The sequence below is a fragment of the Aplysia californica genome, unplaced genomic scaffold (assembly GCF_000002075.1).
Source record: "Aplysia californica isolate F4 #8 unplaced genomic scaffold, AplCal3.0 scaffold00708, whole genome shotgun sequence".
Lineage (NCBI taxonomy): Eukaryota > Metazoa > Mollusca > Gastropoda > Aplysiida > Aplysiidae > Aplysia > Aplysia californica.
Window position 1 is genome coordinate 288,321 of NW_004797978.1, and position 26,317 is coordinate 314,637.

At 39.0% G+C, this 26,317-nt stretch overlaps 1 protein-coding gene and 1 long non-coding RNA gene across 6 annotated transcripts in view; one reads left to right on the forward strand and one right to left on the reverse strand.

Moving 5' to 3' along the window:
• The window catches only part of LOC101852208, a 37,856-nt gene extending 14,334 nt beyond the window's left edge, over positions 1 to 23,522 (reverse strand). The window contains exons 1-11 of one of the 5 annotated variants that reach the window (XM_005108675.3): positions 22,824 to 23,522; positions 15,647 to 15,737; positions 14,721 to 14,816; positions 12,554 to 12,640; positions 11,291 to 11,338; positions 7,497 to 7,594; positions 6,257 to 6,365; positions 4,382 to 4,459; positions 2,368 to 2,442; positions 935 to 966; positions 422 to 689 (exon numbers count right to left, since the gene is read on the reverse strand). In XM_005108675.3, coding sequence (XP_005108732.1) covers positions 422 to 689; positions 935 to 966; positions 2,368 to 2,442; positions 4,382 to 4,459; positions 6,257 to 6,365; positions 7,497 to 7,594; positions 11,291 to 11,338; positions 12,554 to 12,640; positions 14,721 to 14,816; positions 15,647 to 15,737; positions 22,824 to 22,864 — 1,023 coding nt within the window. In that variant the 5' untranslated portion in view covers positions 22,865 to 23,522. Of the gene's footprint in view, positions 1 to 421; positions 690 to 934; positions 967 to 2,367; positions 2,446 to 4,381; positions 4,460 to 6,256; positions 6,366 to 7,496; positions 7,595 to 11,290; positions 11,339 to 12,553; positions 12,641 to 14,720; positions 14,817 to 15,646; positions 15,738 to 22,823 lie in introns of all 5 variants that reach the window. The other 4 variants (XM_005108676.3, XM_005108678.3, XM_005108677.3 and 1 more) reach the window with 4 other exon arrangements.
• Positions 17,321 to 20,701, forward strand: LOC118478592. Its single transcript, XR_004859161.1, has 3 exons — positions 17,321 to 17,429; positions 18,209 to 18,212; positions 20,690 to 20,701. It is a non-coding gene; the product is annotated as an uncharacterized LOC118478592 (long non-coding RNA).
• Positions 23,523 to 26,317: the final 2,795 nt, after the last annotated feature.

The window sequence follows — 26,317 nt, forward strand, 5'->3', positions numbered from 1 at the left end:
TCCTGGGATGTTGTATATTTGAGGTACAATGACCCAAAAACAAGGTTTTATTAAATTCATGCACATCTCAATACTGCTAAACTAATCTTTTGACAGCGTCTCTCAAAGAGAAACACACACTGATTTAAAGAGAAGGCAAGAAATAACCTACACTCTTCCTGGCTGAAGGACTGCATAATTAATAGAAAGAGCCAAAGCCGCTAACAGCTGTTCCAACTGCAAGCTACTGGGAGCGGCTTGCCGGAGGTAAGTAGCTAAAAAAGCCTTGAAAAATTTTTACAATTATTTTTACACGATGAGACCAGGGAGCTGTGGATTATGAGGCCTGTGCTGTGTCCCTTAACCTACACACTACACGAACTCCCCTTAAAGACAACAGAACACAGAAGCAGAAGACACAGGGGCCACAAGGATCTACGACCTTGTCATATTTCTCCAGCAGCTGCCGATCATGCTTGGTTCCCACGTCAAAATCAGCCGCCGTCTGAGTAGCCCTGATCACAGCCACTTCCTCCTGGGCCCTGCGCTGTGGCACATTGATGACTGTGCGTGATCGGTACTTGGCTGACTGCGGCCGCACGGGTGGGTGATCATCGGTGGACGTGCTTGTGGCAGTTGTCGCTGACGTGGTTGTTGCTGTGCTCTGGGATGGAGTTGGTGATCTTGGCCGAGATTGGGCTGAAGTGGCTCTGAAATTCAACCCATCACAGCATTACAGATTGTTAGTAGTCAAAGCATTTAGTTTAATCAATATCAATAATAATAATAACAATATAATGTAAAAACAACTCTCCCCAAGAAAACACACATATAACTGTAATGTATTTTTTTTAAGCCACGTACAAAAGAAACCAATAACCCTCTATTACACATTTGTACCAGAACTTGAAACTCAAACAAGGTGATCTTGAAATATAGAAGAGGTATCACTAACCTGGGTTTATCGATGTAGGAGTCATCATAGGCCTAAGGAGACAGAGAAGAAAAACACCCTGTGAAAAGTCTATCATCTCATTGATACCAAAGGAAGGGGTATATGGGAGTGGTGGGCAGCGGAGACATGGAAGGGGAGATGGAGGGAGGGCAAAAAAGATGGTTGGAGGGTGAGGCGTCCTCGTGTACAAAGCAGGCAAACTGAAAAAAAAAATGCCAGTTGCATCTGCCATTGCCATCAGCTCTCTGTCCTGTCATACAGAGAATCAGCATTTGTGAAGTGAGAAAAAGACTTGGATTAGGAGGAAATGTGGAGCGGGAAACATAGACATGACATGAAAACTACACACACCCACAAGCATTTTATGACTACATGAAAGGACAAGATGCAAAGACAAAACAATGATAAAAAGAGTGGGGTTTTTTTACTAAGGCAAAAGAATAGAGATATAAAGATCAAACAAAAACATGAGAAAATAAGGAAGTGGGAGAGATGGATATGAGAGGCGGCAAGGTCAGGTCACAGCCAGTGGAATTGTTGAGGTGACTGGGAGCATGTAGTGGAGAGGGGTTAGCAGGAAGAAACAACCCTGAGAAAAGATCAGTCTTATGACTAGTTCAGTTTAACTTAGGTAAAGAGGTGCAGATTGACATGATGTTGGCCATTTAGTTCAGGGGAAAAGTATCAAACAGTAACAACAAACCAGTGGCGCCCTCCAACCATTCACATAAGTTTTATGGTGCACACAAAGGACTCAGTGAAATAGACTGGACTGGGTTGTCACACAGAATATGAATTAAAGTGGCAAAGAGGATGGAGTACATGTGAGGCAAAGGAAAAAGAGTCCGAAAGGGGGGGGGTTGCAGTGTGTGAGGACCTGATGACAGCATAGACTTAGAGAAAGAGACTGGAAGGTCACAAAGAGGACAGCTATATACGAGATAACTAAAGATATCAAGAAGAGTGGACCAAAGGTTATTAACTCCCTCACCAAGTCAAGATCATGATTGTCCTTGTAAGCAGAAAAACACATTTCTGCATCAGAAAACACAAGGCAGATATGAGGTGTGCAACTTACACTGGTGGTTAGAGAGAAATACGCCAGTCAAAGACTGGAGTGAGTGTAGAAAAAAAGATATCCAAGTGAAATCATTATGGGTTGTTGTTTTTTTCCAATCCTACACAGAAATTCCTGACCTGTGCTTTTATAAAGCTTTTGACAATGTCAACTTGAAGCATGCAGTACGTCTTATCTTTGCTTCGAACTCACTCACTCACTCTGTAAAACTTAGACCACACAAGGTCCTGCTTTCCATGATAAAGCTGTTGTTAAGACAGAGGATGTCCCTGAGAACATTACCCTGGTGAGCCTGTCATAAACACAGAGAACAGGTTAATATCTACTGATGGTCACGATTTTCCATAGAGAATACCTTTGGTCTGGCACGGCCCGCCTGGCTCTTGTGGGAGTCCCAGGAGTACTTGGCCGTTGCAGGTCGTCTGCTTCCCTGCTTGATCAGTGGGGGAGGGTAGATGCATGTGAACTCATAAAAAAACATTGTACATGTTCAAGAGCAGTGTTTGTCAACCTTTTCGTGGCCAGCACCAACTTTTGCCACCTTTTCAAAGGCTAAAATGTTCAACCACACATCAATACGTATTTCCAAGCAGGGCTTTAAATAACACCAGTCACTACCCAAGTGATGCCCACAGCCCACAGAAATGACAAAATCAACCACTAATAGGCGATACAGGCCAGCTTGGCAAGCACTGGTCTAGAGAGACAGACTAGAAATTCCAACGGAGTCCGATCTCTAAATGCTTCTGACGTCAATACATACAAACAGACCACAAGCATATCTTAGTCAATTAGTTCAGAGGAAATTGAGGAGATCTTACAAGTTGCCAGAGGATTTCACAAGGATATGAACTAATTATGTTCCTTTATTAATATGCAAATCATGTGTGTCAATCAAATAAGTCAAAACGACTGCACATAGCTGGAGTATTCTTTCAATAAGTCCAATCTGATTCTTAGTTAAACAAAAACAAAACTAATAAAAACGTACATTACACAGGTAAACTCAGCTGATACTTTTGTATACACTTATGCTAGTTTGATTGAAGGATCAGAAGGCTAATCTTGGAACTGTTTGTGATAGTAAACCATTGTTTTAAACTGAATAGCGTGAACATGGCAATCTTGTTTTATTCTTATTGTTTTTAATCGTTTGTAAGTAAGGAACTTATGAAAAAAACTGGTATCTATCTTTGCATGGGAATTGGTGTTACAGGAAATGTCACATTACAGGAGTTAGTGGAGAAAGCCAGGAAATCCCCAAATGAAAAAGTGGTAAACTTTCTACACACAAAACAATAGAAATTGTGGGTATCCATTTGTGTGTGAATTTGAATGTGTGTCTGAATATAATGTGAGTGTATGCATAATGTGAGTTTGTGTGTGTGTGTGTGTGTTTGTATGTGTGTGCACACACATTAGTATGGGGGAGAGTGCGTGTGAGTGTCATGCCAAATACATAATATGCATTCACAAACACAAACAAACCGGCTTATATACCCATACAGGTAGACAAAGTGACTGAGCGAGAGAGAGAGAGAAAGAGAGAGAGAGAGAGAGAGAGAGAGAGAGAGAGAGAGAGGCACAAAGAGAGAAAGGCACAGAGAGAATGCAGAGTGGCGTAAGAAAATCCCATCTTTGATCAGTCTGAGTTTGGACAAACTAAAGACAGATTCCACTTTAGATTATGAAAAGGATGATAATGTGTGACTTTCATATGAGCAAAATTGAGGCTATGACATGTGCAATATAGTAGGCCCCTCATGATTGATCAGAAGTGACATCAAGACATGTGACAACAAAAACTGTTCAAAAACTGACAGCCACAGTGATGATATAACAGAAATACAAAGTGTATCTTAAAGGGAAATATACTTATGTGTTACACATGATATAAGAGATAAGTGAACAAAGAGAATGAGTTCATGCTTTACACATCATATATGAGACATAGGGATCATAGCAAATGTACATGGGTCCCGCAGGATGTGAGACATGTGCGTGTCATACAGAATGTATGAGTGAGTGTGTTACACCAGATATGGGAGACATGAGAGATATGGGAGACATGAGAGTTGGGTGAAAAGCATGAGTCATATTAGATTGCAGAGCTAACGCACATGAGTGTCACAATGGATAAGTGAAACGTGAGAGTCAGACGGCATGAACGTATCCCACTGAATATGGGAGATATGCATGTCACACAGCAAAGTGCACGTTACAAAGATATTCGAGATGTGTGCTTCAGATGGCATGCGTGTGACCCACTGGATATGGGAGATGTGAACACATCTAAAGCATGCGTGTGTCACATTGGATAAGAGACTTGTGTGTGTCAGCCAGTGTGTAAGGAGTCCAGTGCGGTATACCTTACGAGGTCTTGGGGCAGACTGGCCAGTCTTACTCTCGCTAGGGGCTCTGGTTTTGTCTACCTGGTCCACAACCGCCTGCCAATAGCAAGTTTAAAATCCGCTACACTGAGTCCTTGTCATATGCGAGGGCAAAAATCCGGCCAGCAGTAGTATGGTGTGGAGAACATTCCATATCAATCAAATACTTCCATATAGAAAATCATGATGAGTCCCACAGGCGGTACCCGAATCGTCTCCCCAACAATTGGATGATACTTGAACACTAACGCAACATAAACATAGAAACCCAAAACAATGTCTGGATAATATTTCACCAATGTAAAGTGAAACTGATGAAAATAAATCATAATAATAAGTTTATCAACTTGCGTACTTGATATAAGGTGACAGTTGGTGAGCTTCTTACCCCCTCCCCCCCCTGATAAAAGACATTGTACAAGCTTCCTCTCAAAACCTTGTTTGACTTGCCAGTGGCGTCATAAAGGCTCCAACAAACATAAACGGAGAAAAGGTTGGACTTCATTCCCGTGAAATAAGAACATGGTTTAAAAAAAACTCATTGCATTGCATTATAGTACGTTCTGAAATATTTGTTGTCAAGTGCAGTGATAAGCATATTTGTGGACAGGATTTGATTTCCACAACTGATTCTTACATTCGTGGTATATTTCCTACAAGTATGTAATGAACAGCTAGAAAAACAAATGTGTCACGACGTAGCGGAATCAGGCGCTCGTCAAATTTTGAGCGTATGGAGTTATTAGTATCATCTTAAAGCCTGTTCATTTGTCTTCCTTTTGGTGAAAAATAATATCCACTTATCTAGAATAGAAGTCGAGATATTTGCAATTGAAGGAGGTGGGGTCACCTGGTTTCAGAAGTAAAATTAGCAAAAAAATGGCCGCCAAAGTTTGGTGACTTCCATAGCTAAAGAATCCTTGGTAACTGCACATTTACATTTTTGTGCGCCTTTAATCAACTTGTTTCCATAAAATCCACACACAAAAGTGTTTTATAATGGACATAAAAGGTGTTGAGCTAAAAAACAATTTTTTTTTTAAATGTCCAAACTGGCCAAAAAATGCTGCTTTCTCGGATTTCATTATTTTGACGAGCGCCTGATTTCACCACGCTGTATCACAAATGAAGAAGTCTTGGTTGAAGCAAATTGCAGACGACAGCTTATGACGAATATACGAAAGCGACAGGCAAATGTCATTGGACGCACAATGTGGAAAAAAGCATTGAAGAATATTGTAACAACAGGCAAGTTTGATGGAAAGAGAGGCAGAGGCAGACAGAGGGAAAGATACTGGACAAGTTAACAACATGGCTGGGAACAGCAAGAACAACAGACACCATTGCTGCAGTGCAGGACAGAGGGAAGTGGAGGTCCATGATTGCCAACGCCAGTCAGCAAGGCACCTGATGATGATGATGTAGTATCCCCCGCCATTCAGGCAGCTACATAGCCTTTCTGAAGATACTTTTAATATGCCATATTGACCCAATCTGCTTAAGATCTTTGCATAAATTCAACAAGCTCCTCCGCACAGTCAGCCAGATCAGACCTGCTTTTCTCCCATTTTCAACATTTAAGTATTTTTGACATGCACAATGTAAACATAGGTTTTTCATCTCTATCTGAGACCGCTCGGGACCAGGTGTGGGAAAAATACAAGGAAAGAAATGTTAGTCATCCTCTTAGATGCTCACAAAAGTTGCAATTAAACCAATCACCTTGGCATGAGAGGCAAGTACCATAAACTAAGTTGAGCTAAATTAAGAGTGTGTTTCAACTTCCTGAAAGTAACTTCAGGGTTTCTTTATCTCACCCTATTCTCAGGGTCACTACAAGACTATGAGACTTACTGAGGCCACAAGAATCTTGGTGGCTGAGTTGACCAGCCTGGTGGCCTCCCCTCTGGAGATGTGCTGGTCTGGGACAGACCTCAGGGTAGGCCAGCCTCCAATCAGATTTCTGGGAAGAATTCAGATGAGAGTGGTTGTGCGGGAATGTAGGTCACAAAACGTGAAGACCACAGATGCACACCAGGAGAGCAACCCCCTCTAATGAAAGTATAACACGCATGAATATTAAAGTACAAAGGAACCTATTATGTAGCCTTTACTTTTAAAGCATCCATTGTCTATGTGAACAATTTTTGGAAAATGTGACAAACGTCATCTTTCAAAGTTTGACCAAAACTGATACCATCTAGTAGACTACAAATGTGAGCTCAACAACTGACTTCCTTTTTCACAAAATGTGATTAATTTCTTTTAAGCTTAAACAACAGTAGTGACACCTTTTAAGAGTCAACAAATTTTAGCAAATTGAAACATGTCTTTTCAGTGTTGATCAAGTTCTTTCAGAGGAAATTATTTAAAATAGAGATTGATATCGCCTTTGGTAATTCTAATGCCATATTATTTTATTTTTATGTTTGAAAGATACGTCTCATAATTGAGTTCAAAGCAAAGACAAAAAAATACAGATTGTAATAGTAATAAATTGGTGTATTCAGCATGTTGAACTTTACAAAATCTAAAATTCTGGTGTTTTTTAAAGAAGCATTATTATAGTCTTATATTAGAAATGATATCATCAAATAATGTTTTTTATTTGTTCAAAATGTGAATTGAAACTCATTAGAAGCAGATTTGTTTCATTTTGTATAAAAACTGGAACTGGATAAGTCAAAAATTTATGGAGAGCTCATCCAACAAGGATTTCATAATAAATAATACAACAATTTCAGCTTAACTCTTTTTGTTACAAGTGCAGATACATTGATACCTTTCATCTCACTGGTCTGATTATGTGCCGAAAATTCCTGGCACATAAACAGTAACATTTACATCATGTTTACCTTATAGACAAATTCGTTAAGGTAATTCCAGTAAATAAGAATCTAGGAATCTTCATTTTTGTCCTAATCAGAGAAAAGGACATGTCACATTTTGTCACAAAACTGTTCCTATTATTTTTCTGTCCTTCTTTTTATATCTCTTACCACTAGGCTGAACAATCCACATTCAAAATGACTTGAGTCCAGTAGGACATCAAAGCAATACAAACATCAAGCAACTACTGGGTGCTTGGACTCACTTCGGTTTTTTGGCTCTATGGAGGACTCCAGTGGCTTTGGTGTTCATCTTACAGCCCTTGGGTGTGTGGTAGTAGTAGCAGCTGGGCAGTGTGTTCTTCTGCAATATGAGGACACATATGAGTTGAGACAAAACATGCACTGAAATAACGAACTGCAACATACGTACAAAATAGACATTGGAACAGAGCAAAATGACATATTAGAATAGACATTGAAATTAGAATAGACATTGAAACTACACACAAGGACACCCATTTAGAATAGACACTGAAATACTGCAATTCGACATACATGTAGAACAGACTGTGAAATAACATCAAGGTACTTAAGAACAGATGGTGAAACAGCATAGAGGGACATACATGTAGAATAGAAGTTGAAACACAAACAAAATATGAAACTATATGAAAGGACATAAAATTAGAATAGAAGTTGAAATAGCATAGACAGACATGCAAATCAGACAGAGGTTAAATAGACACATGGCAGCTTATGCATGCAAAAGACACCGATTCAATATGCAAAGATTTGTCAGAGAGTGTTGTTGGAACCTTTAGTAATAAGATACATGGTATGTAATGTAGTGACACACTGTGAAATGGGTCAGAATGGGTTGGGGGGAGTATGATTGGGCGGAAAGATACCATGAGATGTTCACTGTTTCTGTAACAGGTTGATCGTCTCAATGTCCTTGGCTGACAGGTCATATGACAGTTAAAGTGCGTGAGAACTGCTTTTAACTCTTTGCCTCCACAGTTTTCTATTTCTGTGACATGAAAACCATTCACAACGGTGGCAGATAAATACCCATAACTTTTGTATGAATTTTACGGCACATGCATGGCAACTAGATCATATAAGTGCTGAAAATTAGAACTGTTACTAGAGAGTAACATACAAACAAAAAAGGAGGAGTATAGATGTGGATGATAGAGGTCTGATAAGAAAGAAGCATCTACCGTCCTTACCTCTCCTCCTTCTTTTCTTCTTAAGTAACTTTAAATTGAAAAGTAATTGATTGAAATAATAATAATAAAAATAATAATGATAATAACAAATAATAATATATGACATTTATATAATTTTGATTTCAGTATCAGTGGGGGGGGGGGGTGAAAGAATAGTTATAATACAAACAAAAAATAATAAACACATAAACACATATAAGAAAAAGTTGACACTTACGAAAAGAGAGAGATAAAAAAAATTATTTAAAATAACCCCAAAAACATTTCACCCTCAGTCCAAGAATGCAGGTGTATATTTCACTACTACATCAAAATTCTGAGCAGGAGGACGAAGTATAATCATAATTTAGGTAGCAACAGTTAAAACTTTCCCAATAGATCAACTTTTTGGAACGTTCTTCCTGTTTTATAAGCAATATTTTGGAGGTCATAAACCTGATGACCCAGACTGGATACATATTGACAAACTCAAACCAAGGACCCTTACTTGCGTGAAATACAAATCATCTTAATTTTGTTCCATCCAATGTTCTAGTTTCATTTTGTATTTATTTTAGTAAGAGATTTACAGCTCTTACAACACAATTAGGTCACACAAGTGCCGAAGATTAAAGGTGATATAAGAGAGTAACAATCACAAAACAGAAGGAGGGATAAGGACGATAGATGTTTGATAGGACAGGAGTAAACCACATCAGACCACCCGTCAACCGAACACTTCTAGTTTTGTGAAATTTGGTAAATGTGAAATAACTTCTACAATCAACAACAAATATAGCATAAACAAAGGCTGCAATAAAAAGAGATAGGTCCATCCGGGCCATTTACAGAAGCCAATGTATTGGCACACAGTAGGAAAAGAGTTAAAAAGAGATACGCTTAACTGTTCTGTAAAATAAGTTTTTAAAAACCATCCAATCACAACTGGACACTGATACATCAAGGTTAAGATCAACTGAAAAAATATAACTTTATAGATCATAGTTAAAACGCATCTGTGTGTGCTGATATTTTCTGTTTGTTCAAACATCAAAAACTGATACAATATGTGTATACACTTGTCATACATGGTGAAATAGTTAGGCTTTTTTCCAGCATATTTCATCAAGTAATTTCTGTCTTTCTGCTTGAGCGTTGTGTCCTACTCCACTTGAGTTGATGCCGACAAGCTGAGTGAAGGATACCGCTCTTCAACAATGATCAAAATGGTGTTGATGGTGACACATAGATTTACAATTTACCTCTCAGGGCAGAGCATTAATTAAGAGGCAGCTTTAATACTGACAAAGAGAAAACAGAAAAAGCAGTTGAAGAGGAAATATAAGCAGTTGCATGCCCGGTTTTGGCCACCCCTTTCAACAAACACCCACACACACATACACAGACACACACACACACACACACACACACACACACACACACACACACACACACACACACACACACACACACACACACACACACGCACGCACACACACATACACACAAATATACATGACACACACATGCATGCACGCACATGCACACACACACACACACACACACACATACACACACACACACACACACACACACACACACACACACACACACACACACAAGTGAGTTGGCCAAACCCCTGATCCTGGCCCTGCAAACATAGGTAAGTTTCCATTGTTTAACTGTAAGTACTGTGTGTTCCTTCGCTTGTTTACACCATTTTAATTTTGAACAACTTTCATTCTTCGGACGACTTCTTAAGGTAAATCATAAGGTCATTTACTTCTCAAAGCTATTTTGATCAAGGCTTAAGACACACACACACACACACACACACACACACACACACACACACACATGCACACACAGGAGTACACATACATAAACATGCACACACACACACATACACACACACACAAACATGCACACACACACATACACATACACACACACAAACACACACACACACACACACACACACGCACACACACAAAAACTCACAAGCTCACATGCATAAACATACATACAGTTTGAGAGAAGAAAGCTATATCGTATGATTGAATAAAGTTTAAATGACTTGAGGCATGCTGATTTTCATAGACATGCACTTGAAATTTACAGTGTGATGTGGTATAACATATCATTTAAGAATAAAATATATACTGGTGATATCTCTGTGCTATGATGAAAGGAAAAAGTTGATACATAAGCGACTCACTCTGTGATGTCTACACACATGCGCAACAAAACAGTCACTCACTCACTCACACACACACTTAAACACACATACACACACACATACATACACACACAAACACACACACTCATACACACACATATACACATTCTCTCATACTAAGGTCCCTTTCACTTTAATCCTATCTTCTATGCAAATCCTCCATGTTAACTGGGAGAAAACTGTTCTCAACTGAACCAATTTGTTCAGATAATTCTCCTTACAATAATCTTTGACTGTCAGATACCTCATTATTATCCCAAATTTGGTAGATTATAAGAAAGTCCAAAAAACTCCAACCCTCAACTTTTCCTCTAAAACAACTGAGACATGACATCCTGAAGAAGTTTGTTTGATGGAACATGACCCTCATGCACTACAGATTTTTAAGCTGATGATGACAGCAACAAGTTTTTCTTCAACATCTGCTGACACCAATCAACTTACCAAAATATTAACCTTTTGTTTGATACAGGAGCAACAGAATAAGCATATATATTCACACTGCACACTGAAAACTGCTCAAATTGCAAACACACCCGAGTGATGTCACAGCTAGCTTTAAGAGAGCCAGTACACCACGTGCAGTGAGTAAAACCATTCATGATACCTTTGGGCTGGCCGGACGTTTTCTTGGGGAGGCATTCAGAAACTCTTCCTGATAACCAATTGTACAACATGTTAACGACCACAAATCCCCTAGAATTATTCCATATAAACAAAGTTCAGGGTATTTGTAGGTTACCAAGAACTGTAAAAGAAAGATAACATGAAAACACAACAGCTGACTTTCTTTCAGAGAGCTGATAGTAAGGTTTTTTGCTTTTTACATAGAAGGGACAAGTTTAATTCCTGCTTTCAGAAATGTATTTTAATGAGTTTCTCTGCCTTTCTGCACTGAAACTGTAACCCAATCAGCATGGGTTGTCCCTAAGGTCAAAGTAGCCCACCTCCCAAATGCTTCAAATTGTGTCAATTGAGGCAGAAAACAATTACGAACACCTCATACTGCTTGTAACTCAACCTTCTCAATCAACAATTCAACTTAAATAACCTAATGATATAAAGAGCAGTAAAAATATATGAACAAATTGAAAGCAAACAATAAATTACAGTCAAAATAGTCTAAGACGACCACCCATTGACAACGAAAAAAGTGACTGTCTTAGGTGGCCATCTTACACAGTGTCATTATAATGTTTACAAAACGCAAGAGGGGGGAAAGATTATCTTATAAGATGGCTGTTACAGCAGGTTCCACTGAACAAGGAGAGGGCAAAAGGGGAAAAGTGTAAATACTCTCAATAACACACTGAATAACCACCATAATAACACAGCAGGTAAGACTACAAATTATAACTACCACATGTTTACAACAACAGGCAAGCCAATGGCAAATACAAAGACTCTAATTTTGAAAAGACCTGTTATGGGAAGCAACTACGGTCTGTTCCCCACACCCACAGAGAACATTTAAAAGCTTGTAACTGGTAAAAGAATAAGAGTCTGAGTATTATGTAGAAGGCAAGGAAGTTATTTAATCCATCAACACTTCAGTTTGTACAAGACCAGTCCAGTTAGACCACTGGTTCCAAAACAAGATTGTTTCACATGAAAGTATGCTTGTAACACAACATGTTAAGAATATTGGCCTGCAGCATTTTATATTAGGCCATCAATTTTCATCCCTACAAGAGCTTCAAACAAAATTTTGTAGTGCATGTGATATTTCCATTTCTTGTTCTAGCTGTAAAATATGACATATACAGCAAAATCCAAACAAACATGCACCTTTCAACATATCTTTTAGCTTTTACACGAGAACATAAGATTTTCAGACAACTTTGAATCAGGTTTATATAGGGATGATTACCTGGAAGGAGTAATGTTTCATGTAGTTGTCCAGCATCTTGCGAACTTGTTGCTCCCTCCGCCCATGCAATGTGCCCCTTCCATTTGGCTGTGGAGTATAAAAATAAGAGAAATTTTGTCTGGACTGAGAGCAATTTTGACATATCACTAAATATGCAGAGTGATGATACACAGTCTGGTCAAACACATCATCAGACACGTAGGATGTCAATTACCAGTCTGGTCAAACAAACAATGTAATCACATACAGAGGGCAACAGTGGCGGTGGGTGGACCAAAATTAGGGTGGGGCTTAGGATGCTTCCACTTCTTTACCACCAAATAGCAAGCAATAAGAACTAATACTGATTGTGCTATACTCACTGTGAACCATGGTTTGAGAACCATTCAAATGAAAAGAGCCACCTTTGTCTTCCGTCTCTTTGTTCTAAGGTTAGATTATTCTGGATGAAAAAGTTGCCTTAAAAGTGATTCAACGGGATTTATAACTGTTTAATCTCAGTGGCACAAACACAAACATGCACACACAGTACTTCAAACATATTCGGTCCGTAAACTGGACAAGGCGGGTAGTAGCAAAAAGTAGAACGCACCTAACAAAGGTCCAATGAGCGCATATGTATGTGTCATTGGGGGAAAGTGTGTCGAAACTTTCACCCCATTGTCAGAGCTAGGAGAGTGTGAGCCCTCAGTACAATGTTCTTTTTTTCCAATCTTCTACCTTTTTACAAGAAGAGTATAATTATGGTAGGGCCATAAGAAAGGGCTCATCCTTTGCTTAGCCCTAAAGACATTTGATGGGCTGTTAGAATACTACAGTTGTAAGCAATGACAACAGAGATTGGATAAACGTGCAAGCCAACAAGTTGATCACTCAATGTTCATTGTGTGCGATCATAATGGTTCCAACTGCTTATTTCGTTATTTAAGAAACTTTCATGTACTTTGGGATAGAGTTTGAGGAGGGGGAGGGCTCAAGCCCGTGAGCCCTTCACTACTCACCGCCACTGGAGGGCAATCAAACACAGTCTGGTTTTTGTTTTAGTAAGAGTTTTACGGAACTTATAATATAATTAGGTCATTTGATTGCCAAAGATTGGAGGTGTCACAAGAGAGTAACAAACACAAAAAAGAAGGAGAATACAGATGACAAATGTATTAAAATACACTTTGGTCAAACACATAGTCAAGCCAAACACACAATGTCATAACATACAGAGGGCGATCTCTGGAAAAATACACAACTTCGATTATAAAATGTCATCACACATACACACACACACACACACACACACACACACACACACACACACACACACACACACACACACACACACACACACACAGATCAAATACATCACAGGCTAATCTTAAACAATATTATCAAACACATGCCATGAAACACATAAGATGATCAAACACAATGTTATCCAACACACAGACTGGTCAAACACATAATATCATCAAACACACTAATAAATAAAGCCTAGTATGCCCAAAGTCAAATTGGCAGGACATGAGAATCTTTTTACTGCGTACAAATTTGGCTGTGTACATGTTTTAAATACAAAGAATATAAATGTAAGAAAAAATTCAGAACCTGAAAATCTGTTCGCAGTTTGCATATTACGCTGTATGCATGTTTGCTTACACTATATCAATAATGTATCCCTTAGGACTGGAGACATTGTCCAGTTCCACTTCTTTTAATGCATACAATGTAAACTTTAATACTTTAAACAATACATGTGGTACGCAGCAAAGCCTTCTTCGCTATTGGCCTATGATGTATTAAGTATAAAGAATGTCCTTTTTTGCTTTTGAAATTATAAAAGAGAGCTCATTCAGTTATAAATGACTACATTTATCAGAAAATTAAAGGGCAAAAAATATGCTTTCCCAGTTTTGCCAAACCTTCAATTCGTGAGACTATTCTTTTTTATGTAAAGTTACAACTTTATGGCAATAAGAAAAGGAATAAAACTTCAGTTTTGAACAAAAAAAGATCAAAACAGAAAGACAATGAAATATATGTTTGTGAATGATGACCCATTATTTCACAATTCAGAAACTGATGTAACAGCACACCATTTTGAGGAAAATACCTTCAGGTACTTCAACAAAGAGATATTTTTTTTTAAGAGGAGCTGAGGAGATAGGTGACTAACCCCGTGCATCTGTGTGAGCTGCACGCGCACCTCAGGCTGGCTGAAGTAGTGCTTGAGGGCACGGTCATGGAGGCCCTCATACTGAAGTGCTGGACGCTGGGAACACAAAACAGGCACAGATTACTTTCATGTGCTTTCGATTCGTTTGTTTTTTGATAGTTTGTTTGAGTTCTAGCTTGAATCAAACAAAGAACATTTGCAGCCATAGTCTGCGTTACTCAAAAATACTCCTAAAGACAGAAAGTATTAGATCACCAAAGAAAAAACAAGTTACAGCGTTGATATTATTTTTGCAGAATTCAATTATCTCCAAAGAAATGAAAAATCTTCACCATGATATTGACAGGTTGAATAGTACTTAGAAAAAGTACTCTCTACTTTATCTCAGCAAGTTATGCAAAAAAATTGATATAAAGTGCATCAAGATAGTGCTGGGTCAATGAATGATTGCACCATGGTGGGCATGTAATCTAAGAGAAATGACTACAGATGATTAAATTAAAGAATTTCACAAACAACAGAAATTGTGCTAAAATGGTAGCTATTACCCCTCCATAAAGGAAAATCCTGGCTGGCACCAACTGTATCAAATGAATGAAATGGCCAATATGCATTGGGTTAGCTTGATAATTTTCCGGAAGGAAATACATTACCTTTATTCTATCATTATTATTACTTCAAAACCATTCTGTGACATGTGGAGCATCTGTGCAACCCTCATTCAGATCTTGAACTAATAATTCCCATCAATTAGAAGAAATATCTACTCATAGGCAAAGTATACTTTGTTGATAATTGTTCTCAGTCAAACTTCCATTCTTGCCAATCTTTTCTTCAGACACCTTTTCTAATAAATTCTTAGTACTAACAGCAACATTCAATTAATTTCAGAATACTAGAATAAATTACATATTCGACAATCTCACCGCTTTCAAAGGAGGGTGATCCAGTTGGGGTTGGTGCACATCTGATAAATCAAAGCCATCCTCTAGACGCTTGATCTCAAAGTAGTATTTCCTGGATCGTGAAAACAATTTCACTTTGTGAATATTTATAACTACAGCTTGCGCAGGTCCACTGAATATTAAGTATCCTAAGCTACAAACATTATGGGTTTTTAAGCAGAGGGACATATTTCTTAACTCTGTATTTAATGTACTATATATTGTAGAGTTCACAACAATACCAGTTTTAGAAAAATATATGAGAAGATAACCGCTAAAAACCAAAGGAAAAGAAACGGACAAACTCTAACAGAAAAAGGAATGGAAACGTCAAACGAGATCTAGAACAACAAAAATTGGAACGTGGAATATATGCTGATTAGGAGACTAGGAACCACAAATCATTGATTTAAATGAAGCTAGAAAGATTGAGATTTTGGGAATTGCTCATGTCAGGACAAAGAAGTCCAACAGCAAACAGAACTACAAGAACTACATCTTACTTTAGAGCGGAACAAAAGGAATGGAGAGAGCAAAACATGGAGTAGGCTTTATTGTTCACCAAGAAAGAGCAAAATGCATAACAGATGTACAGTATATCTCAGAGCGGATCATCATGATGAAAATGTCAGGACAGGTAAAACAATCACATATATATATATATATATATATATATATATATATATATATATATATATATATATATATATATATAAACAGATATATGCACCATGCAATGACTCATACCCGAAAAACAGCGAAAACAGTTTTATGATCAACTGAGTGATCTTTTAAACACCGTGGATGACAAAGATGATGTGACAATCATGGGGGACTTTAACGGCAGAGCGGGATCAAGGAAGCCATGTGGGAGAGATACATGGGACCACACAGTGACAGAGAAACAGATCAAAACAGCAGTGGAGAAATGTTATTAAAGTTATGCGCAGAACATGACCTCGTCATATGAAATACCTTCTTCCAACACAAAAGGAGTCACGTTAAAACTTGGTACAAATGGAATAACCTTAATACAGCATCTCAAATCGATTTTATCCTGGACAAAAGATCAAAACTGAGAAACATCAGAGACTCAAGAGTGATACCCAACTACATCATAGACACTGACCCCAGACCAGTCATCATAACTACCGACACACCAAACAGGAAAAGGCCAGAAGCAAGGAAACTACAAGAAGGCGTGAATCTCAGAAATATTAATGACGATACCAAAGATAAGATACATGAACATATGAATTGCTCAAACAACTGGGAGACATTGAAGAGGAATGGAGCCACTTCAAAGCAAGTGTGAACAAAGCATTAAAAGAAGAGTGCGGCACCAGGAAAACAGGAGGGCAGAAGAGGAAAACAACTATATCGTCGGCAGAGAATTCTAACCGTCTAACTCCAAATTTTCTCGAATTGCTTTTTTCCTTAAAATAGATTGACATAACGAATGGCTACGTCCTATTAAAATCTAGAACAATTTTGACAAACAAAAGTCTTGTTTTAAAGAGAAATTCTAACCGTATATTCCGACTGGCTTTGGTGACTGAAGAATTCTAACCGTCTAACTCGTTTAGGTAGCTCGCCATTGTGGATCACGGCGATAAAGTTTTGCTCTGATAGAGGCGTTTGATTTTAACTAAATGTAAAATCAGAAAAGGTTGCTTTTGTTAAAGGGTTGGTTGACTGTGTCGAGCCTGTAGAGAAAAAGGAGAGAGAAAGCAGAAGATCGTGGTCCATGAAGTACCATCTGCGAGTGAATGGGGCCAGAGTCAAAGAGTGCACGGTTTTCTTCTTAAGTCCTGTACTTTGTTACTAGTGTGTTCACATTGTTCTCACATGTGGATTGGGTGTAGCAGAGGGTGAGGTTCCAGTTCAGAGAAAAAGGGTTAGGGAGGAGACTACAGCATCAAAGGTACTTAAACAGTTTCTTCGTGATCTGCCCAAGTTGCCGTCTCACTATTGCCGAAGGACTCCAGTAAGTTATACTTTGAACCTGTTTTCCAGAGCTTGCAGGAAGTGTACCGCCGTTTGTATAAAGAAAAGTATGAGTGGGGGGGGGGGTACTTTCTACCTTCAAGTTTAAAGAGAAGATCAATGCTATGAACCTGTCATGGTTCCATCCTCGAAAAGATAGGTGTGATCTTTGTGTGGGCTTTGAGGAGGGGAATGTGGAAGAGGGAGCATACAAAAAAGACAATAGACAAGGAAAAATGCATGGGCAGCCCCAAAATCAAATACATGTACATCAAAATGGACCAGCAATCAGTTCTGCTATATCCACGCACCAATGCTTCTGCTTTGTACTACAAGACGAAATTGAATGTACACAATTTCACAGTATAGGAACTAGAGAGCAAGGACTGTGTATGTTATGTCTCAAATGAATGCGAAGGTGCTCTGACTGCAAATAAATTTGCTCCTTGTGTGGCTGATTTTTTGTTATCTGATTTGACTCCAGATCATTATATTCAGATGGATGTGGTTGTATCAGAACTGCAAAGTCACAATGAGTTCTGCACTGTTACATTTCAGCTCTGTCAATGGTAAAACTGTAACATTTAAATTCCTGGAGAAGGGCTATACACAGATGGAGTTGGACAGTGCTCACAGCACATCTACTACCCAGCTGATTATGTCAGGCTAATAGAAGAAAGTAGGAAAGTGAAGCCATATGTAGTCAAGTATTTGACTCATTGTATCTTTTCTGATTTCATCAAACTAACCAACCAGAGTTTACACACCAGATGGTCAAATTGAATACAAACTGAGATTTGATGATGACTGGTCACATCTGCCTTTGAAGCGTGGCGAGTCCACAGACATTCTCCATAAAGACATGAAGGGACTGCCTCTGTACCAGGGTAGAAAGTTTAATTCGTCCATAGAGAACTTTAATAACACATGCAAGAAATTACGTCTGTTGTGCCATCTGACTACCACAAGTTCTATGACAATCTAGAATTGAGTACGTCACCAGTGCGCAAGTCAAAACCCACGGTTAAGTCTAATTTGATATGCAGTGTATTGTGTTTTGGTTTATGTAGTTTATTTTTAGCCAACCAGAGCTTTAGATTCATTGGGTAGAGCATTTTAAAGCCTCATAATGGTGCTTGGACAAGAGGATAATTCATTCCTGTTGACACTGGATGCTGCTATGGCATACCTCATCTTGATGACTTTCTATGTAAAATGTGTTATTTAATTAGGCCATACATTAGTTGGGGATGCATTATATGAGGTTTAGTTGAGCTTTAAAAAAATCATATTACTTCTAGAGTCTTCCAACCAAGTTAAACCATGTTTTTAGAGTTAGAAGCATTTCAGTTTCTTCCACTGGAGAACTGATAGGTCGCTTTTCAATCTTGCTCGACTTCGAGCCAAGACCAAAATCAACAAACCAAACAAGAATACGAGACCTTTTCTTTGCCGGTGATGCTGCTGTTGTCGCTCATAATGAAGCAACCCTACGAATAATCCTGTGTTTAAGAAGATTGAGATGGCTGGGCCATGTCAAGAGAATGAACGACAACCGGATTCCGAAGCAATTTCTCCATGGACAACTTGCCCAGGGAAAGGGACCAAGGGGAAGGTCAAAACTGAGGTACAAAGACATCTGCAAAAACAGATTATCTAAGCTTGGAGTAGATGTCAGCATCTGTGAAGAAATAACCGAGGACAGGAAAACATGGAGGAAAATGATAAATGAAAGACCTATTATGCTAGTGACTAGAGAGCAAGCACTGCGGCAGAATCTGTACTTCAAACAGGAAAAATTAGCCATAAAAGAAGCTCCATGAAGACAATTCGTATATGGAAATTCTTCTCTGCCCCCCCCCCCCTCTCTCTCTCTCTCTCTCTCTCTTTCTCTCTCTCTCTCTCTCTCTCTGTCTCTCTCTCTCTCTCTCTCTCTCTCTTTCTCTCTCTTGTAGCTAGACAAGAAACCAATCCTTCTCACAATTTCCTTGAGAATGGAGGATCAAATAGATCTAGTAGCTTTATAGTAAAAACTTAACGACGCACTCAATCTGTCGACAAGCCCATTGCCTAATTAGAATTATGTGGGAATAAAGTGCGACGTTCAGTTTTAGATATAATAAAACAGTATTATTGTTAGATTCTAGATCTACAGTACTATGTAGTACTAATTAGAACTTTTATAGTAGGCTTCCTGTTGGATTGACTGCAGGTGTAGTCATTTCGAGTTGTTCGGTAACACTAACGTGTCACGATGACTGAGTTAGACGTAACGAAGCGCATGGCGTCCCCGCCGGGTTGGAGAATTCTAAACGAACAATTCATTCGTCGACACTTGGACGGTTAGAAATCCAAAACTGAGCGGTCTATCCGTATAACTCTGGTTTAGCACTTAAAATAATAAAATTTCGGCAATTTTGTTTTAAATACTTAAAAGTAGAGTCATGTATTCCAGTCTAGCGCATTTAAAGATAGTAAATCCCCATAGGAGCCTTTGAATTCAGTTTTTTGTCTCTCCTGCAAAATTTACGAAATCGGAGTTGGACGGTTAGAATTCTCCGCCGACGATATGGTGGAATGACCAAGTAAAGGAAGCCATCCAACTGAAGAAAAAGGCATTCAAAAAATGGCAGAAATCAAAGACAGAGGAAGATTACATCTTATACAGAAAGGAACGCCGCCAAACAACAAGGGCAGTAAAAGAAGCTAAGAACAGATCCTGGATAGTAAACGGAGAACAGCTGGCAACAAAATGTAAAAAAGACCCCAGATAGTTTTACAAGAGCGTTAAAAGCATCAGGATGCAGGAAGAACCATTCAACTCAACTGAATTAGTCGTCAATGATGAGAATGCAAACCCTATTTTCAGTAAGCCAAAGATTAAAGAAAGATGGAAATGCTATTTCCAGGAGCTGCTGAATCTTACAGGAGAAACAACACCAAACAGCTTCTCACCAAAAGAAACCTTTCCAGAACCATCACTACTGCTGAATGAAGCCCAACATGTTATAAAAAAAAGCCCCACAAACAAAGCACCAGGCGTTGATAACATCACAGCAGAAGAGATCAAGCTAGGCGGCCATATCAGTGAACTCTGGCTATGGAGGATATTTAACGAGGCCTGGGCGACAAAAACAACACCTGATGACTGGCAATGAGCTGTCATTCATTGTACCCATTTGGAAAAAGAAAGGTAACAAAAGAGACTGTGGAACCTACAGAGGAATATCCCTTCTCAGCCATATGGGCAAAATGTTTGCCAAGATACTGGAAATGAGAATGAGACAAATTGTAGAGACTCAACTCAGTGAATCCCAGTTTGGCTTCAGAAAAGGCGGGGGCTGTACTGACGCTATTTTCCCATTAAGACAGTTGTGTGAGACTGCTATTGCAAAAGACAAAGACCTCAATATTGTCTTCGTGGATCAGGAAAAGGTGTTCAACCGGGTAGACAGATGTCAACTTTGGGAAGTCTTAGAGGAATATGGTGTAAGACGACAATTGCTGGAGAACATCATGGCACTTTATAAAAACAGCCTGTGTGCCGTAAGATCAAGAGAAGGACTATCGGACTGGTTCCCCATCAGGTCTGGGGTGAGACAAGGGTGTGTTCTCTCTCCGCTTCTCTTCATCACTTACATCTAAATAGATAAGATAACGAAAGCAGCAAATGACAACATAGCTGAACTGAACGAGCTTCTATTTGCTGATGACAAGAGTATATTTAATACAGATAAAGAGGAATTACAAAAACACACCACAAACTAAATGAGGAATGTAGACATGGCACCTGAACATGAAAATCTCCATCTCAAAAACAGAAGTTCCGAAGGTCAGCAGAAACCCAGGGAAATTCAACATTCTTATTGATGGAACACAGCTCCAACAAGTAGAGGAATTTAAATATTTGGGAAGCATCTTCACACAAGATGGATGTATGAACAAAGAAATAGAAACAAGAACTATGAAGGCAAATGCAGTGACCTACTAGCTAGCACCCCTGCTCAGTCACAGGAACATCCCAACCGAAGTGAAATCCCAGCTCATCAACAGCATCTTCATAAACATTAACATACCAGTGCAAAACATGGTCTCTAAACAAGGCACAAGAAAGAAAAATCAGTCCTTGCGAAATGACGTGTCTCTGCAAAACCATCATCATCACCAGACGTAGAAGAGACAGCATAAGAAACGAAACCATACGTCTACAAACTGGAATACCACCAATAAAATTATATTTGTAGAGCGCCAAAGAGTCAAATGGTTTGGACATGTAACCAGAATGCTCCTGAAACAGCTAGCGTCTAGAGCTTACAACACCCGAGAATCCGGCTTTAAATCAAGAGGAAGACCAAGAAAGACCTGGCTGGATGGGGTTAAAAAGGTCCTGGAACAACATAACACATCTATCACTGCTACACACCTAGCACAGGACTGAAACTTGCACCTCCCCTCCACATCCTAAGGATACCAGAGGAAGGAAAAAGTAAAGTAATAAAAGAAGATGAGCCCAACCACATCAAAAAGAAAACAACCTGGAAGATGCTGGAATTATCCGATAATTATATTATACAATAAACAGCAGCGGTCAGCAAAAAGAACACAATTCAGATCCAGCAAACAAACCAGTTGCTTGTTAAAGTAACAAATTATGACTGTAACAGCCCTAAACCCCATTTAAACCCAACAAATAAGAACTAGATTAGATCTAGTATAACAAATCATAACTGCAACACGCATCCCTGATCCCATTTACACTCCAACTCCCATGTCTAGACCTTAAAACCAAACATTTTTTCATGGCTTTTATTGGTATGGCGTCTTGGAAAGTCTACCCAGGTCTTATAGGCCGACTGCTTACTTAAACTTACAGGCCTTAAAATTAATTAACTACCAGTAGTCGCTATCCGTGCGAGGATGTGAAACTTCTAGACATTGCAAAAGAAACATAATCCATAGCTCAGTAACAAAAGTTTTGGACGTCGAATCGTCCTGTACAACAATCATGAAGAGTTGAGCATTTCTTCCTCAACATTCTTCATATAATCCATTGATAAACTTCTTCTTGATCGATGTCGCATTCCTTTTTTAGTTAGAAATCTAGACTAAAAATGTAGTAGACGCGCGACTCACCGTACGCAAATAAGCACACAATACACATGGTCACACTCACAACTTTTTGGCAACGGTCTTTACAACTTCGTTCGAAGACATCCTTGGCACATTTGTTTGACTATCAAAAGACCCTATACATTATAAAAACTCGATATTGCTTTCACCGTTTAGTCAATAGGAAAAAAAATGAAAGGCGCCACTTTACTTCATCATAAACAATGTGGTACTGCGCCTTTCAGAAGGACATAAATAGTTCCAAGAAATTTAATAAAATACAATATAATATGTTCATTTCTCGATCCAAAATGGATCTTATTAGTAATAAAATAAGTCGATATCAATATTTAAAACGTTGACACCATATCTATTTTTCTTATTTTAAGTCACTTGTTTTGTTGGTATCCAAGAGAGCGCATTAATACCCAAACTGCTCTTTAGAAATGGAAGTAACTATTTGTTAATTCTCTAAAAATGTATGATTAGGGTTAGTATAATTTTACGAAACAAGAAATCCGCTTGGGCTGGCTTGAGTTTATTAATTAATTGTTGTTAAAGGGAAAATAGAATGGGAGTGAAGAGCTTTTTTTTTTCAGGACAGAAAGGGGGAAGATTTCTAGTTACTTTTTTATCCTTTCATGTAACATACAGTCAAGTGCACGACCTAATGTTTATTGAACTATATCACTGTAAAACAAGTTTGTCAAGAGGAATAGCGACTAAATTCACTAAAACTAAAAGTAAAATTCACTCCTCATGCAGGAGACGACCGGGTGATTGGTGGAGAGCCTGTTTACCACAGGCACCAAAAGGAAAAAAAATGCTGCCGACTCATCAGTAAAAGTAAAGTTCAAGTACCTGCCTATATAAAGGGGCTCTCGTGGCCTAGAGGTTAAAGTTAAACTGTCCCCGTGGTTTTATGCACCCCGCATAATTTAATAATGTATTTTTTTGTATAATTTCAGCTTATTTTCCTTTATTATTCATTGTTAAAATTAACAGAATCACATAATTTCACAGTTTTGGGCTCAGTTTGCATAAACTCAGAATTCTTTTTGAATAAAACCACGGGGACAGGTTAAAGTGTTCGCCTCTCATTCAAAAGTCCCGGGTTCGAATACGGGTAGCGATCGGAAAAAAATTGTCTCAGATTGTCTCAGCTCTCACCTCCTGCTCTCTAGCAATGTAGGCTACTGTCGTCTGCTTTTGTCTCCACTTTCTGCCCCCACCCTCTCCACCTCCTTTGCCCCCTCCGCGCTTCCGACTCTTTCTGCAGCCTTTGTACTGCTACTCCTTGGCTCCTTCTTTACTACTGTCTTTCTGGTAGGAAAGATCAACACCTAGCCTTCTTGGACAAGGGCGAACAATCTCGGAGGTCCCGTGTGGAAGCGGCGCATGTTAAAGATCCATTGGTGGTCTAAAAATGCTAAGACTAAGAGTAGGCTTCGGTGGCCACCCGGGCAAAATTCAAAATTTCTTACCAACTGAAAAGGTTTAATGTGTCCCGCGCGCTCATTCATATGACCTTATGCAGTTGCGATGCGCCGCGAACACCCAATACTCGGGATAAAACTGCCCTGTTGGACATGTCGTTACAGGTACATGAGGAAAAAATACTGGGTAGCCTACCGAGGTTTTTGGGGGGTTTTGTTGTACATGTACTTCTTTTGTTGTTGTTGTTGGGTTTTGTTGTTTTTTTGGTGCTCACCACTCACCACTGCATAAGGCCATATGAGCGTGCGGGCCGCGGGACACTTTATATTATAGGCCTATATTAATTTTTAGTTCGGAATTAATTTTGAATTTTGCCCGGATGGCGGCCGAAACCTACTCTTATCGATTTTGGACCACCAAGGGATCTTTAACGTGCACAACTTGCAAGGTGTAGCAATAGAAGAAACATTAATGCAGGAGTCAGGAGCCCAGAAGAGGGGGCAAAGGGGTGGGGGGCAGAAAGTGGAGACGAAAGCAGACAACAGAACATGGTTAGAGAGCGAGAATAAGGAGGTAAAAGGAGAAAATTTCAGAGAAGATCATTTTCGGTCGCTGTCAGGTTTCAAAGCTGGGACCTTTTGATGAGTGAGGGACAGTTAAGGTGAATACCGTAATAAACCTCTTGACCACGAGAGCCCCCTCACCGAGGTTTATGCAAAACACATGTAGATCTAGTACTAGTATGTAGTCAAGGAGTTTAGAACTAATGGAGCCTCCTCTCTCTCTTCGCGGCGCCGCGAGCAGTACGCCGCGTTGGGGATCAAATAATGGCCACCGAGTGTGGGCTAAATCACGAACTGTGGCGTTTCTTTTTATAGAATTTTATCGGGCTGGGCCACGTTGTGGGGGTGGGCGGGGTGGGGGAATGCACGCAAGGAAGAGGGGATGGGGCTGGGATGAAAGAGGAGGGGCGGGCCTTGGGAAGGGACGAAGGAGAATGGGAAAAATTAAATAAGAGAGAGAGAGAGAGAGAGAGAGAGAGAGAGAGAGAGAGAGAGAGAGAGAGAGAGAGAGAGAGTGTGTGTGTGTGAGTGAGACAGACAGACAGACAGAGAGAGAGAGAGAGAGAGAGAGAGAGAGAGAGAGAGAGAGAGAGAGAGAGAGAGAGAGAGAGAGAGAGAGAGAGAGAGAGAGAGAGAGAGATTGTGATCAACTGACGAGCTGACGGATAATGACAGGGAGAAAAAATTATGTGTGTGATACGGACTGTTCAATTCTTTAAAAGTTTTATGTTATAATCTAGTTTAAAAATCAAAAAGATGTGTAAAATAAGAAGAAAACTTGTCCGAGTAACATAAAATTATCAAACATACCAAATTAAAAAGATAATCTTTCAAGATGCTAAAATATTTAATTATAAGAAATGGATGAAAATATACTTTTAAACTGAATTTAAGATATATGATTGCATGATTCTAGGCGTGCGCCATAACTAACTTTATGTGTAAGGAATAGCGGACACAAAAGAGGGTCAATGTTTGCTTTATCTAATTGCTAACAGTATGTCTTGGTCTATAAATAATATTATTGATCACAATAATTTTGTTTCCTGGTTTTCACAAAGTGGAGCGCACAATGATTTCAAATATTCCACAAACAAAAGAGATAACAGCACCCTTGGAGGTGTGATCGCATGCATGAGCGAGGATAACCTTTGAGGGTTTTTTTCCCCAGTAAAGTATGATATGGAGAGCAACGTTTTTAGTCCCTTATTACACTCCAGAGGGGGATAATTTATCTTAGTGATGACTCTTATGTAGTAAAATTGGTTGTTGCTTTGTTTTGTTTATTTTTTAACAGCAGAATCTTAAGTGAACCGGAATTATTGATTGTGGGATCTTAGGTGAAGACTACAACAATAGAATTAAACCGAGTATAGTTCTATCTAACAAGACTCAAACTCTTATCCACCCCACCCTACCTTCTCCCCTCATCTGATATGGTTTGGTCTTTCTTTAACATAGAAAATATTCATCATTATTGTTGTTGAATATTGATTTCATGTTCTAACGGAGCCTCTAGATATCTACATTTAGACTACAGTAGCATCTAATTTGCACA